Source organism: Onychomys torridus, chromosome 1 (assembly GCF_903995425.1).
Source record: "Onychomys torridus chromosome 1, mOncTor1.1, whole genome shotgun sequence".
NCBI lineage: Eukaryota > Metazoa > Chordata > Mammalia > Rodentia > Cricetidae > Onychomys > Onychomys torridus.
The window spans coordinates 173,048,437-173,065,645 of NC_050443.1; the positions used below are offsets into that span (position 1 = coordinate 173,048,437).

The 17,209-nt window shown below is 39.2% G+C and overlaps 1 protein-coding gene across 2 annotated transcripts in view; it reads left to right on the top strand.

Annotated features, from left to right (window-relative positions):
• The window catches only part of Pdcd4 (programmed cell death 4), a 29,100-nt gene that overhangs the window by 6,516 nt on the left and 5,375 nt on the right, over positions 1–17,209 (top strand). For both annotated transcript variants that reach the window (XM_036172600.1, XM_036172609.1), the window contains exons 4-8: positions 743–837; positions 3,046–3,159; positions 11,830–12,051; positions 13,349–13,446; positions 14,580–14,694. In XM_036172600.1, the coding sequence (XP_036028493.1) occupies positions 743–837; positions 3,046–3,159; positions 11,830–12,051; positions 13,349–13,446; positions 14,580–14,694 (644 nt within the window). The remainder of the gene's footprint in view (positions 1–742; positions 838–3,045; positions 3,160–11,829; positions 12,052–13,348; positions 13,447–14,579; positions 14,695–17,209) is intronic.

The following is a 17,209-nucleotide window of genomic DNA, read 5'->3' on the forward strand; positions in this document are numbered from 1 at the left end:
CTTTCAGAACTTATTTTTGTGATAGTTATCTGATTTTGGTCTGCTGTGTTGGCAAGGATTATACTCCAAGTACAGAATGAAAACTTACAAAAAGAAAGGTGGAGGTGCAGTGTTAGAACAAAAACTTAAAAAGGGGCAATGACATTCTGAAGACTTTTAAAAAGTAGTATTTTAGACAAATCTGGCCTTATAAAAGTGTCACTTTTGATATGGAAAAGCAACTTGGCAAGTTGAAGTGTTACTCTTTGGTTTGTGTACAGAAGTAGAAGCTGCTGTCAGTGGTGTTCTTAAATAGCAGTTAGTTATTTGTTAACACACTGCTCATTGCCAAGTGTAGGTTAGTGTGTCCTTATGTGGAAGAATGTTAGACTTTACAACATTTGATGGTGGTCATTATGGTTCTTTGTGGAATCATAGGTTGAGGTTTTAATGCTGCATTTACTGGCCCAACATGTGTCTCTTAACTTCCTTCTTAAAATGTCAACCATAGTGTCTCTTTGTGTAAGGTCTGTGGCATGGCTGTTTTTGGATTAAAAAAATATTTTAAAGACTCTGCCTTTGTAGTGTCTAAGTAAGTTATTTCAACTTGATGCTTTTGGAAATAGATAACCTACTATTGAAAAATGATCTAAATAGGAATTTCAAGTGTAATTCTTAACTGGAAAATGATTAGCATAGAAATTTTTACATTGAAGTTATTTCAGATTTCAGTTAACATGTGTGAACTATCAACAACTTCCAGGTGGTGCAGGAGGCAAGGGTGTCTGGGGTACACCTGGACAGGTGTATGATGTGGAGGAGGTGGATGTGAAAGACCCAAACTATGATGATGACCAGGTGGGTACCAGTTATTTTTTTATATACTCAGTGTTTGTAAGATTTCTTAACTTTTCACTCATAAGACTGTCAAGTGGTATATGGTATATATGAATACTCGGGGGACACAACATGTATAGCAAGGTCACATACACTCAGTACTTTGTGATTGCTGAACTAATCTTAGATGAGGAAAACTCGTTTTTGATAGTCAAGTATAAAATTTCTGCCTGGAGTTCTTTATTGACTTGGATCAGTAGTGATGATAAAGGAGTTTTCATGAGTATTTTGGGTTATAGGTATTAGGTTCCTTTTTTGTGTCAGTATTTAACATGAGTACTAGCATATATGTGGTTCTGGGAACACTGCATTTTCTCTTCTAATAGTCCTCAGTAAGGAATGTTTCAATGTATCATTGTGAAGTTTTCCTTACCTTTTTAGTGGGAAAATCCCAAAAGTAGACTTGTTAGAATGAACCTTCTACTTACCTATGAGCATCACCAGTGTCACTGTTAACTCACAGGAAATCTTACTTAGACCTAGATCTCCATTTACCTCCTTCCTCCATATGTCACTGTATTAACTCACAGGAAATCTTACTTAGACCTAGATCTCCATTTACTTCCTTCCTCCATATGTCACTGTATTAACTCACAGGAAATCTTACTTAGACCTAGATCTCCATTTACTTCCTTCCTCCATATGTTACTGTATTAACTCACAGGAAATCTTACTTAGACCTAGATCTCCATTTACTTCCTTCCTCCATATGTTACTGTATTAACTCACAGGAAATCTTACTTAGACCTATATCTCCATTTACCTCCTTCCTCCATATTCTGAATTATTTTTAATACTAGAGCTTGTAAAAATTTTTTAAATTAAAAAATACTTTGTATAAGATAGAAAATGGTGGTAACAAATTACAACTTGAAGATGTCAGTGTGTGTGCTAGGCTGTTGTCTCTTACCTGTATTTATGTAATTACTGGTTGACAGATGGACATGGGAAGATTTCTAAGAGAATATAAAAATATTTAAAGCTTGTGGGATTGAAATACCAGGGAATCTGCTAAATATTAGTCTTTTAAATATATATTGCAAATAGTGTTTCAAATTACAGTGGCAGATAAATATTTTAGCTTCTCTGTAGAGGAGACATATGTTTTGGTGATAGACTTTTAATCTTACTGAAATTTCACTTGAACTACTCTTTCTTACTTTTTTCAATCATTACAATATGGAACTCTATTATTTTTACTATATTAATTATGAAACTTTCTGCTTTTGATGATATTGATATATAAGGAGTACTTAATCTTGTTAAAAAGCCAAGTTTTAATGACAATATACGATAGGGTGCCATCTTAAAGGTTTTGGATTGAAAAATTGGTTTTGAGGATGGTCTAAAAGTTGACAGAAGAGCCGGGATGGCTCTGTGCAAGGATGGGATCTGAGTGTGGATCTCCAGTGCCCACATATAAAGCTGGACATAATGCTGCCTATCTGTAATCTCAGCACTGGGGAGTGGAGACTGTGGGACCCCAGGACTTGATAAATGGGAGCTCTAGGTTCAGTGAGAGACTGTGTCTCAAAAAATGAGGTGAAGGGACAGGGAGATGGCTCAGTAGGGAAGAGCTCTTTATTGCACAAACCAGACAACCTAAGTTTAATCCCCATAATTGGGTAACTCACATAAAAACTGTATATGCCATGGAGAGATGGGAGGTGGAGTTGGAAGAATCAGGTGGATGGAGTGTTTTTATAGAAGCAGAGACAAGAACCAACTCCTGGAAGTTGTCCTCTGACCTATACACATGCGTGAGCGTGCGTGTGCGCGCACACACACACACACACACACACACACACACACACACACACACAGAGACGGGGGGGGGGGGAAGGAGATAGATAGATAGATAGATAGAGAGAGAGAGAGAGAGAGCGAGCGAGCATAGAGGAAGACAGCTCCCCTCCCCTGCCCTTCCCCCCCATAAGTGAGCTCAAAATATGGAGTTTGGGAGAAAAATCATGTATTTGCCACAGTTAGTGGGTTTAATCTGTCTTTTGGCTAACTGAAATTTTATGAAAGTAGTGGTTAAAGACTCTGAAGTGATTAAAGCAGGTAGCATGTCTTTATCCTGCCTTACTGGTGATCACTAATTGGTTGGAGTGTGAAGTGATAATTTCAGTTTATATGAATATTTAATGTATAATTTCCCTTCTATAGGAGAACTGTGTTTATGAAACTGTGGTTTTGCCTCTGGATGAGACAGCATTTGAGAAGACTTTAACACCAATTATACAAGAGTACTTTGAGCATGGAGATACGAATGAAGTTGCGGTAGGTTTTAAGTTGGAGGGAGAAAAAACACTGGTATAAGGGAAATGTATCTAGAATGATTTTGGATTACTCTGGATAAGTTTGTGGTTTTTGTTTTGTAACAATGACATATTTCTTAACCAAGGGGCTTGGTGGTTTATGCCTAAAATTCCAGTACTGGTGAGGGGAGGTAGGTAGGACAGTTTGAAGCCAGTCTAGGCTATATAGGGCTTCCAGAGGAAAAAGAAAAGAATAAAATTTTTTCCTTCAAATAGTTTTTCTTACATATTTTTGGTCTCTGATGAAACCTATATTCCACTTCTCTTGTGGGGAAAATGACACAACCACTATTTTTTTCCTTTTTTTTTTTAATTAAATTTTTTTCATTTATTTTATATACCGACTAGTTTCCCTTCCCTCCTCTCTTCCCGTTCCCTGTCCCCACCTCTCATCTACCCCTCCCATCCACTCTTTCGCTGTTCAGAAAGGGGAGGCCTCCCATGTGAGTCAACAAATTATGTCATGTCATGATGAGGCAGAACCAAGCTCCTCCCTCTGCATCAATGCTGGGCATTGCATTCCTGCTGGGGAAATAGGTTCCCCGAAAAAACCAGCTCCTGTGCCAGGGACATATTCTGATCCCACTGCTAGGGGACCCAGAAACAGACTAAGCTGCACAACTGTCATCCACACGCAGAGGGTCTAGGTCTGACACAACTACTATTTTTATATGTTTATAGAATTTGGTTTTATAAGTTAGATAATTTCAGGGAATTTATAGATCTTGTGTTGAATCCTCTTCAGGGGCCTCAGGATTTCCTTATGGTTCTGGATGAGATTAAATATATCTATACTCTCCAAAAACCAAAACATTTATACAGATATTTGAAAAAGAATGAATATGGCACCAAGAGAATCAACCTAAGTTTTGAATCATAGTTTATATGGGAATACTTAATATGTTTATAGTGACTTGTTCATAGATTAAGTCTAGAAGGGTAAAATAGAATTACTGATTTCATTAGAATTACAGGCCTAAAATATAACAATAATTGAAAGATGTAACATGAATTGCTAAATGGTCTTATTAATAAAAACCTGGAGCCAGATATTGGGATGAAAGCTGAAAGATCAGAGAAACAGAAAAAGCCAGTCATGTTCCTACCCCTACAAAATCTTCAGCCTCAAGAGAGAGACTTCCTGATTTCTCATATCTTATATACCTTTCTGTGCCCTGCCATCTTGTTTTCTTCCTAGTGCTGGGATTAAAGGCATGTGCCACCACACCTGGCTCTGTTCCCATTGTGGCTTGAACTCGAGAGATCCAGATGGATCTTTGCCCAGGCCAGCGGGGTTTCAACAGGGGCAACCCACCTGTGGGAGCGAATGAAAGGAACAGAGGACATGAGAGACAACAGCAAGACAGGATTCTGATCAAGCTGCAGATTTCATTTTCCTCCACAAGGCTTATATAGCATAGGAGGGGAGGGGGCAGGAAGGAGAGGGGAAGGGGAAGGGATATGGAAGGGGTGCAGAACGTGGGAGACGTGCAGATCGTGCAACTGCAAGATGTCAGCTAAGGTCACTGGTCAGGGGCCATTTATTCTGTTGCTAGGCTACCTGACCATGGAATGCTCTTTACATTTGGTTGTCATGGCACCTGACTGTGGAATGTCTTCTTATCTTTGGGAGCCTCTGGTTAGTAAACAGGTGTTACTGTTCTGGGGAAGGGCAGTGGTCTTATAACTTGTTCTCTGGCCTAGCTAGTATTTTTCCATAGTTCATGTTTGGTTCCTGACATTTTGGTCCCTAACAGATCTTTGCCTTCTGAATGCTAGGATTAAAGGCATGTGCTACCACTGCCTAACCTGTATGTTTAATATAGTGGCTGGCTTTGTTCTCTGATCCCCAGGCAAGCTTTATCGGGGTACACAACATATCACCATAGAAAGACATTTATAATTCTTAAAATCCAGGCTCAACTTTCTTGGTGTGTTTGTTACATAGTTTTGATATCTTTGGATTTATAGAATTTCAATATCAAACATATTTGTTTATAACACACTGTTGTGTGACAAACTTTTCCTGGGGAGACACAACACACACATTCACTTACTTCAGATAGGGAACCCAAGACAGTCCAAAGGACAAATAACCACCAAAGTCCAGTTTGATGAGCCTATGAGTTTTATTGGGATGACTTACAGGATATTACTTATAGTGAGGGGTCACTTACAGGAGCAGAAATGACTCACAGACAACTGCATCACCAAAGCCCACCCCAGCATGGGTGATTGCTAACAAAACTAGGAACCTGGAGCTTACTGCACAGCTGCAGGCAGCTCAGCACATTAGAGCTTCCTTTACAGTGCCTCAGTTGGTCCAAACCTCTTGTAGGCAACTTGGCTGGTTTCTCCTTCTTCCAGGCTGTTGGTCTGGTCTCAAAGTCCTCTTGGAAACTGGGCTTGTTTGAGTCATCTTTGCAGCTTGGCTTTGCTTAATGTGGTGTGGAGAGACCTAATGAATCTGTTTGGTTTCAGGGACTTCCTAAAGCTGTTTTGAGTTCTCTACTTCCTGCCTAAAAAGCTTCCCTGCAGGATGGGATGTTTTAATCTTAGAGGAAACTATTACACAACACTCCACCATTTACTCTTGCTCTTATATTCTTTCCACCTTTTTTGTAGCGATTTCTGAATCTTGGAGGGGGTGACTATAGATGTTTATCTATGGCTAAGAATTAGGCCACCTTAACATGCCACAGTAACAATCACTTGTCAGGAGCTTCACCAGTGCTTAAGAGTTGGGGCTGTTCATAACAGTGATCTGTGGGCATAAACACACATTTAGAATGCAGTTGGACAGGCATTTCACATACATCTAAAAAGCCATACAAGTTGTATCTTGTATCCCCTATTGGGACCTGTGACCTCCCCAGCCAGTACCAGGCATGAACTCCCTTTTGTGGCATAGGCCTTGAATCTAGTTGGGAAACTGTTTTTGTTAGCCATGATAGTTGGGACACTATTGAACACATAGGAACATCCTGCTTAGTATCTTGGTATTTCAGCATTTAGGGTCTGTGGCCAAGCAGGAATGTTGACCAGCAGCCTGCATGGCCCCTCCTGGCACTATGAAAGCCAGCCAGTAGGGTGGGAGTTTCCAGTTGAGCCCCATCTTAATTTTTCCATGTCCTATAGTCAAAACGTGCACATGCAGTGTCTCTAGCAATAGGGTCTTCCTATCTGTGGGAGGCCAGCTGGGAGACCGGCTCCCACATTTTACCCCAGGGTACTCTTGAAGAGAGAGGGATAAGAGATTTAGATAGAAGGACAGAGGGGAGAGAGACAGACAGAAACACAGGACAGCCTCGGGAGGGCCTGGATCACTGTCCACCGGCCCCTCCTGTTTCTTCTGAAGGGCTATTTGTAGGAATGTCAAGGGGTGAAGCAAAAGAGACCTCCCCCTAGCTCAGCAAGTGCAGGCCCTTCCAATCATCTAGAAACTATGCACATGGCCAAGCAATCATCTAATGCAGCTCTGCTGGAAACCTTATGGGCCTCCACAACCATCTAGTTCTGACATACAACCAAAAACAGTAGTAGTAGGTTTTATGATTTGTTGGACCTCATGGGTTTCCCTGGCCAACAATTCAAAAGGTGGTTGCCCATCCCTGGCACTGAGATTTTCAGGGAACTGGGGATCAAACACAGACCCTGTTAGTCCTAGTGCCCTCGACAGCATCTACTTCATCTCTGTGGTCCTCCAGTTCCTGATATTTGTGGGGACTTTAAATGGAGATAACTATACATTCCTAATGGCTTTGATAAGCCAGTCCACTGGGACTGATTTCTCTCACACTATCTTAGGTTATGCACCCTTTACCTTAAGGAGGGGTGGGAAGTTATATCACTCAGTTTTTTTGTCTCCACCGTAGTCAGACTGATTCCATCTACTCCCATGATCCACAGCCTCGCAAGCATGCTGTGAGAGGCTCTTTTGTTGGCTTGTTTAAAAATCTTCTTCAATTCCAGTAGTTCAAGCACTAAGTATTTGCTGATCATCCTAGTTTCTTGCCTTGGACCATATTCTGGATCCTAGATTTTTCCTTTTTTTCTATTGAAGGTTGGACCTGTGGGGTATCTTCTATTGGTTTTACTGTGATCTCTTCTTCACTCTGAGTCTTCCCATGGGTTCCAAGGTCTTGGATCTGAGGACGGGCTTTTGAGCACATATCTCTTTTCCTTCTCACCCTCAAACCTTAAGAAGTCACAAGCCAACACCTCTATCCCATCCTCTTGTTTCTTTGCTAAATTAGAGTCTAACACAGAGGATGCCAGGCACATCTGTCTTTCTTGTTGCAGTTGTTCCTTTGCACAAACAGGTTCCTGCTTTGCCACCACTTCAGCCTCAGGTGCATATCTAACTACACCTAAGAGTGAATAGGAAGCCTCTACTGCTGCTCGCTGACAGTCTTGATCCTTGTGTGCTAATCTTAAAGACTGCAACATTTCCTTTAGACCAGTGGTTCTCAAGATTCCTAATGCTGTGGTGACTCCTAACTAAAATTATTTCAATGCTACTTCATAACTGTAATTTTGTTACTATTATGAATCATAATGTAAATACCTGATTTGTAGGATATCTGATATGTTGCCCCAAGGGGGTTGTACCCCACAAGTTGAGGGCCTCTTGCAACTTTTAACTGTTTTCAGATCCTCTCCATATCCATATGGTGGACCTCACTCATCAAGCAGACATGCTACCCCATACCATATAGACAAAGACTGACATCCTGGGATTTCTGTCACAGACATTCCTGATGGTTCAGCCTTAGTTTATGTCTCATTATCCCTAGCATCACCCATGTGACCTCTAGCACAATCATAACAAAAGTGCACTAACACACAATAAAGGAAAGGACAACTACTGGAATTTCCTTCGCTGATGTTTCCCCACTCAGATTTTTCAGCCTCATTTGCATGCTTTGCTGTCTGTCTTCATTAGAGTTTTTATTGCTGTGAAGAGACACCATGACCACGACAACTCTTATAAAGAAAACATTTAATTGGAGTGGCTCACTTACAGTTCACAGGATCAGTCCATTATCATCATGACAGGGAGCATGGCCGTGTGCAGGCAGATGTGGTGCTGGACCTGAGAGTGCTACATCTTGCAGGAAACACGAAGTGACAGATACACTGGGTAGTATCCTGAGCAAAGGAAACCTCAAAGCCCACTCCCACACTGATAGACTTCCTCCACCAGGCTATACTCATTCCAACAAAGCTACACCTCCTGGTAGTGCCACTCCCTATGAGATTATGGAGACCAATTACATTCAAACTACCACATTCTACTCCCTGGCCCCATAAGCTTGTAACAGTGTCATAATGCAAAATGTATTTAGTTTAGCTTCAAAAGTCCCCATAGTCTATCATAGCCTCAGCAGTGTTTAGCATTCCAAAGTTCAAAGTCTCTTCAGAGATTCATGCAATCTCTTAACTGTAATCACCTGTAAAAATCAAATTAAAAAAAAACCACATAATTCCAACATATTATGGCACAGGATATTCATTACCAGTCCAAAATGCAGGGAAGGGAAGCATGGCAAGGAAATATTGGATCAAAGCAAGACTGAAAATCAGCTGGGCAAACTCCAAACTGCATCTCCATGTCTAATGTCAAAATGCTCTTCAGATTCCCAACTTCTTTCAGCTTTGTTGACTGCAACACACTTCTTTCTCTTGGACTGTTTCCACACCCTGTTAGCAGCTTTCCTCATCAGGTATTCTACAACTCTGGCATCTCCAACATCCTGGAGTCTCTAAGGGAATCCAGGCTTCAACTTCACAGCTTATGCAATGGCTTCTGTAGTGGCCTCTATTCAGGGACACCTCTGACACATGCCTGGCCTCAGCAGTTTTCTTTAGGTGCCAGAGGCAAATTCCATAACCCATTTCTTCTGTTGTTTACTCTAAAGCCAGAACCACATGGCCGAAGCTGCCAAGTTCTACTGCTTACTCCTTCCATTACATCATCACCAGGTTTCTGTCCTTCATTCCCTAAGCTTGGCTATCCTGAAAATGGATCTCTAGACCAGGCTGGCATCAAACTCAAGAGATTTACCAGCCTCTGCCTTCTGAGTGCTGCTATTAAAGGTGTGTACAACCACACCTGGTTCTAAACTTCAGTTTCTTTCCACAAGTTGGGATCTTAGTTGGGTGGATTCTTTCCCTGAGATTACCATTCCCTTTATTCCATTTCTTATCATTTATTTCTTTGAACACAGGATTTAGCTCCATTCCACTTCCAGGTGTTCTTTTTCCATTCTACTGCCTGGTATTTTTTTCTCCTCTAAATTTACAGTTTGTAATTTACCCTGCTCAAGCGTGCCTCTTTTCATTATAAATCTTCAGTAGAGTTACCACTCCACATGACAGAGTTTACTAGGCTGTTTTGAGATTTCTTTTGCCAATGGAATTAATCCAAAACTCTTTACTTTAGTTTCAGGTAGACTCTTTGGACAAGGGCAAAAGGCAGCCACTTCCCCCCGACCCCACCAAAATAGTGACAAGAATGATTCTCTGGGCAACATGCTAAATTTCTCCTCTGAAACCTCTTGAGTGAGCCCCCAACAGTTCAGATAACTCTTAGCACTCTGTCTTCCATGTTGCTACTAGTATGGCTCACTAAGTGCTTAAAGCATTTCACTGCTTTCACAGTCCAAAGTACCAAAGTCCACATTTCTCCAAACAAAAACATAATTAGGCCTATCACAGCAATATCCAAGTCCCTGGTACCAACTTCTGTCTTAGTTAGGGTTTTTATTGCTGTGGAGGGACACCATGGCCACTTCTAATAGTGTTACTCTCTATGAGATTATGGGGGCCAGTTACACTATCCATAGTCAAGACCTTCCACTCAGTTCTCCCCAACTCATCTTTGGTTCTGTCATGTTCTTGTTTGGGTGCCAGTTATGTTGTGTGACAAAACTGTTATGGGGATACACAACACACACATACACTCATCCCAGATAGGGAACCCTCAACAGACTGAAGTACAGATACACCAAACTCCAAATTAGTGAATCAGTGAGGTTTATTGGGGTTACATACAGGAGAGGGGTTACTTGCAGGTGAAGAAATGACTCAAAGATGGCTGTATAGCCAAATTCTACTCCAGTATGGGTAACGGCTCACAAAACTGGGAACCCAGAGCACACTGCACAACCTGTAAAAACAGGTGCCTTAGTTAGTCTAAACCTCATAGGCAGCTTGTCTGGTTTCTGCTGCTTCCAGATAGCTACTCTGGTCTTAATGTTTGTAGCTCATCTTGGCTGAGTGTCTTCTGTGCAGCTTGCCTCTTTTACTCTGGTAGGGAAAGATCTAGTAAGTCTGCTCAGTTTCAGGTACTTTTTGAAGTTCTTTTGAGTTATTTACCTTCTTGTTAAAAAAGCTTCCCTCCCTGAAGGTATGTTTCAGTCTTGAACGAAACCATTCCATAACACACACCATGTGGAGAAATTTGTGACCTGTGTGTCTCCTGCCCTGCTGGAGGTCAATCAAGTAAAGGAAATGACAGGTGAACATTATGTTCAGAGGAACAGCTCAGTTCAGTGAAGGCAAGGACTGTGATATTTGAATCTCTGCCTATAGCAGTTGTGTCCTGTGATTGAATAGTGTTGTTAAAAGCAGTGTTGTTGAAGTGTAAAATAGAGGTCATGGAACAGGTGATTTTAACCAGTTCTACTTAGCAATTTGAGTTTGCTACATAACATTGAAGATTATCCTGGTAAGATGGGGGTATGGTGTTTAAATCAGTGGATTATTAAAGTGCAGTTGAGGGAGATGAAAGGGTATAGAAAGTGATTACTAACCAGGGCACTACTTAGTGCATTGTGACAGTTGTACTTGTATATTCCTAGTTCTATATCATGGCTTAAAAATTCCAAGGAAACTTTAAGAAGTAGACAGTGTTAAATAACCAAGTTACAACTCTGCCTCTGAGGTCATACTACTGCAAGTATGCCACTTTAGGTTATTTTGAGCATTAAATGAGGTGGTATATGCCTGATAACATAGTTGAATGATTAATAAATATTAGCTGCTGTTGTATTTTAGTAGGAAAGTTTTTTTATTCCATCATTTAAAACAGAAATCCCATTTAAACACTAAAGATCTCACTTTAAATTTCATATGAAAGAATAAACACTTGTTTTAAGAGAAGGCAGGGTCTCACTGTGTAGCTTGGGCTGGTTTGGAACTCACTTGTGTAGATCAGGCTAGCCTTGAACTCTGAGATCTGTCTGCCTCTGCCTCCCAGGTGCTAGGATTTAAGGCAAATACTACCAAACCCAGTCTTAAGAGAAAATTTTAAGTAGAGTATGTAAACAGCCTGTAATATAAAATGAGTTTCTCCATAAATGTTCATCAAGTATTTGTAGAAATAATAGATTGTAAAGCAGAGGATTAGTTAATTAAGTAATTGAATGAACTATTTTCAGTTTTCTTCACATTCAAAATGTACTGATGTTCAGGAAGTTATATCACTATCACTGTTTTAAACCTGCTAAATATGACTATTTTGATATTTCTAAAGAAAGGGAGGTAAAATGTAGGTAAAAAGCATGACTGCAAAAAAAAAATTTTACCAAACTGTAATGACAAGTAATTATTTTATTCTTTTAAATAGGAAATGTTAAGAGATTTAAACCTTGGTGAAATGAAAAGTGGAGTGCCTGTGTTGGCAGTGTCTTTAGCATTGGAGGGGAAGGCCAGTCATCGAGAAATGACCTCCAAGTTGCTCTCTGACCTTTGTGGGACAGTAATGAGCACAAATGATGTGGAGAAGTCATTTGATAAGTTGTTGAAGGATCTACCTGAATTAGCATTGGATACTCCTAGAGCACCACAGGTTTGTGCCATTTTCCTTTCATTTACTTCCTTTCCCTTTTATACTTACAACAGTAGAGATAATAACATGCTCCTAGCAAATCTTAATAGCTAGAAGGAAAATGATGCATATTGCTTACCATCCAAAAAATAGCTCTGCACATCTTCAGGTCTTTCCCTGCCAGTTTGTTTGTATTTTTAGTATTGTCTATTAGACCAAGGGCTACCCAGTAATAGACAATGCCTACCACTGAGCTCTAACCTGCCCAGCCTTTCTGCTGTTTTTCAAACAGTATTGATGAAAATAAACTTGATTTTATGTCTGACCTCTTTCCCAACCAGTTGTGCATCGTTTTAGATAATATATAATACATGTATTTTCTGCTCATATATTTTTATTACATGTACACTGTTTTACCAAGAATTAAGTGGCATTTATTAAAACAGAATTGTAAGTAATAACGTCCCTTTTGTAACTTGGAACATGTAATTGCTATTAACATTTGCATAAAAGTCAATTTATAAAGAGTTACTAAATGAAATGGACTTATTTTCTTTCCCATTTTTTATATACACTTGAAAATGATCATCTGAGTTTATATTAATTATAGAATTTTATAATTACTTATTAATTGTAGAAGAAAGGTCAGAACAAAAAATCCCTACAATAAACCATTTAACATTTTGATAATTTTTATTTCTAGTTTCTTAGTTATTTATCAATATTCTTTTATCTTTATTTAATTAGAAAATGGAATTGTACCACATAGATTGTTCTGTAGATTTGATTTTTCTTACAAAATGCATCAGATATCTTTTCCTATGGCTCTACAGTGTACTGCGCTTTGTGTGCACTGCGTAACCACACCGTTATTGTTGTTATTGTCAGACACTGAAGTTGTTTCTAGTTTCTGTAGTAAATCATGCTGTGGTCATACTTTCAAATGAACATTTGTACATAGCTTTTCTCCACAAGGTACATTTTATAGTTGGTTCTTTTATTTAAGAAATGGGATTTTTTTTCCTTGACTGTAGGCCATTTTAGCAGATATTATTATATGTTTAGAATGAACCAGTGTGTAAAATATTGAGGATTAAGTAGTGAGCCAAACAAATGTAGCTTTCAGTCCTGGTGGCATTAACTTGACGTCCAATGTAAAGGAGTATACAAATGGATATTTTTGCATAGCCCAACATGTATTTTAGCTGTTGTGTAGTTCAGCAAGTTTTTATCATTTATCCATTTCAAAATTGTGTCCTAATAAATGTTTATTTTGGATTTTTGTTTCTTACATAGTTCTCTTTTTTTCTTACTATAGTTGGTGGGCCAGTTCATTGCCAGAGCTGTTGGAGATGGAATTTTATGTAATACCTATATCGATAGTTACAAAGGCACTGTAGATTGTGTACAGGCTAGGTAAGTAAGTTAGTTCTTGTTTCTTAGAATTTCAGAACAGGAAACTCGACAACATCCTGTAAAGTGATGCTCACATCATCAGACATTGTGAACATGCAGTTGTCACTTACCTGTTCTTCATTGTTAAAAGAGTGTTGACATGAACTAACAAGAAGAGGACAGTAACAACATGCAGGAATTCTGAGCTAATTTGCTAGGTTCCCTCTTTTCCAGTTACCCTTCTCTGGTCCTGATCTCCCTACTTGTGAAATGAATTGTGAAATGAAAGCATTGGGTGGATAGTTTACGGTGCCTTTTGGTTCTGATACCTGAAGTTAGTGAACCTTGTTTAGAATTCTGTAGAAATCTTTTCTTTAAAAATGTGCTTTTCACTTTTGTTCTTTGACTTAGTGAATTATAAGCCAAATGTGGTGTTTCACTTTTCTAAACTTCCTGCAGACTTAGATTTAGACAGCTATGCCTCAGATTTTCCTAGATACAGTTACTAATTTTGTGGGGCTACTTTAGGTCATATAATGAGAAATCCATGGAGTCTGTTTAAAGGGCAAAGGATTTATTAAGGGGAAAAACTCATTGTACAGCACAGAATTGATACAGATTCTGGAACACTGTTCCGGCTGCCTGAATCAGTCCTACAACCAAGTACCTCGAGGGAAGAGAGTGATACCTCCATGCATCCCAGGTCTTAAGGGTCTGTGAGGCCACGCCCCAGGGGCATGTACTTCAAGATCACAGGCAGGTTGAGCAGTTACCTGCTGCATCTCTATGTGTGGTGCTTCAAGGTCATAGACAGAACAGCTACCCACTACAGTGGAATAACCTTGGGTGGGAGGGTGTGAATCTATATAAAAGTTGTATGTAAAATGTTCCTTCCTGGTTATATGTCAATTATTTTGCAATGTATTTTGGTCTTTCTTGATGAGAAACGGATGTAAAGGAACATGAGAATGTTAAATATTTTGCTACCTAATTTTTATTTGTAAAGTTATTTTCCAAAATCATATATTTTTTGTTACATAAAAGTTGTCAATACATAAATACTTTGTAAACTATTGACAGTGTATTAAACCTCAGGCATATCTGTGTATGTACTTAAAGTGTAAATTTTCTTTTCTTTTTTTTCTTTATGGTAGAGCTGCTTTGGATAAAGCTACTGTGCTTCTGAGTATGTCTAAAGGTGGAAAGCGCAAAGATAGTGTGTGGGGATCTGGAGGTGGGCAGCAGTCTGTCAATCACCTTGTTAAAGAGGTACCTAATAAGCATTGTTTTCAACTTACATGTGTTCCTTTGAAAGAGAAAACAAAAAGACAACTACTAGGTACTATTTTTGTGGGTAAGAATTCAATGTGGTCATATACCTGCAAGTAAAAAATGGAATAATCTACAAATTAGAAAATAATTACATAATTATTGCTCTTTTTTTGAGACCTAATGGCATGACTGTTAAGAGGCCTATCATGCATTCATAACCCCCCCCCCCCCCCCCCAGACAGGGTTTCTCTGTGTAGTTTCATGCCTTTCCTGGAACTCGCTTTGTAGCCCAGGCTGGCCTCTAACTCAGAGAGATCCACCTGCCTCTGCCTCCCAAGTGCTGGGATTAAAGGCGTGCATTACCAGTACCCGGCATCATGAATCTTAAGAACACTGTCTGTGAACATCTAAGGGATACTTGAAATCTTATTTATAGTGGTATTTACTGTTAACTTAAAATGCTATTTCTTTTAAAATTATTCAATAAATATATATAAATAATCAATTTGGGTAGTCTGAGATTACAAATTAGGAATTATGAACATTAGAGTAGATCAGGGTCGTAGATATAAGGATATTCACTACATTTGTTAAAAGAAAATTTAGTAATTGAGTTATTTCATTAAAATGCAAGATTTGCTTCCTATGGATTTTCTCTCATGTTCTTTAAAAAGTGGAAAAAATGTCTAACTGCGCATGTTCATATGTGTGTATGCATGTGTGTCTGTGTTTTAGTGCAGAGATCAACCTCAGGTCTCATTCATTGGAATGTCACCTTCTCTTTTGTCCCAGTCTTCACTAGGATCTTACCTAGAGCTAGGCTAGCTGGACAGTGAGCCCCAAGTATCTCCTTGTCTCTGTCTCTAATGCTGAGATTAGAAGCATGCCATGCCCAGTGTTTTACATGGGTAATGAGGATCAAAGTAAGGTCATCAACTCGCATGACAAGCACTTAATTGCCTGAGCTGTTGCCTTGACCCTCAGTCTCTTTTATATCTTTAGTTTAAGTGGTAAGGAGCTCAAATGGGTAGCTACAGTGTTGGCCATTTTTGCTTTTACATAGGTTGGAATAGATATGTCAGGTCATGATTGCATTGTCTTTTAAAAATTGGAAGAATTATAAGAAAAATTAAAATACAAAAGTTGTTAATATCCCAGGGATATTAGGCTAGGAAGTTCAATAAAGGATATCCTGACTAGGAAGGAAGATGTAAAACTAGCTCTATTCTCAGACAAAGTGATACATAGGTTGAAGAATCCAGGTGAATCTACAGAGAAACTCCAAGAACCTAAACTTAACCAATACTTTAGCAAATTCGAACAATAACAAGATCAATGCATGAAATTCAGTTCTTTATATGTTATGATTGAATGAAAATTAGACATGAAAATGTAGTTATATTTATAAAAGCATAAAAATAGAATATGATGAAAATTAACAAAGGAAATTCAGGTCTTAGACACTAAAAGCTGAAAACATTGGAAGATATGCTACATTTATGGATTATAAGACAATATTGTTAAGATAATAATATATTCTGAAGGTGATACTTTGAGAAATTGACAGACTCTTAGAATATGTTAATTATCTTTCAATTAAAAAGATTGAAAATAAAAAGAACAATATATGAATTTGAAATTGGCATTACTTTGGGTACTCATTTAATTTAAATGGGAGCAAGGGTTCAAGTAAAAGTACTTTCACTTTTTAAAAAATAAGTATTTGTTAAAGATTTATGTATATGTGTGTGTGGGCCTGTCTATATGTGTAGAGTGTGTGTGTGTGTGTGTGTGTGTGTGTGTGTGAGAGAGAGAGAGAGAGAGAGAGGGAGGGAGGGAGGGAGGGAGGGAGGGAGGGAGGGAGAGGGGGAGGGAGGGGGAGGGAGGGAGAGGGAGGGAGAGGGAGAGAGGAGAGATGGAGCTTGCATGTGTGCACCAGAGAGGCCTTTGCATCCTCTGTAACAAAGTTAGGTGCAGTTGTGAGCTAGTGTGGATCCTGGGGACTGAGCCCAGGTCTAATACAAGAGCTGAAAGTACTGCTAACCACTGAACTGTCTCTTCAGCCTCATGGTCACTTTTTTAATGGCATAACAGGTATAACTTAAGTACTACATATCTTGTTGTTTTTAGTAAAAATACTAGAAATAGTAAATATTTATACAAAATATATTAAGTATATAATACATATATTTATGCTAACTATTCTTTGTGTATGTGTGTAGTGTATATGTATTCTATGATGTGGTGCACTCATAATATGAGGTATGAGTTTTTTGCGCCTGTGCACATATGTGGACATCAGGTGTCTTCCTCTATTGCTCTCTGCTGTCTTGCCTTGAGACAGAGTCCCTCACTCTACCAGTGCTATTTGTCCTGACTTAGTACTGGCTAGTGAGCTGTTGCAGTCCCCCCAGCACTGCACAACAATGCCGGCCTACTGTTCTGGATGTGAGTGTGGGCTTCATGCTTGTAGTGCAAGCATTCTTACCCACTGAGCTGATCCCAGCCTCAA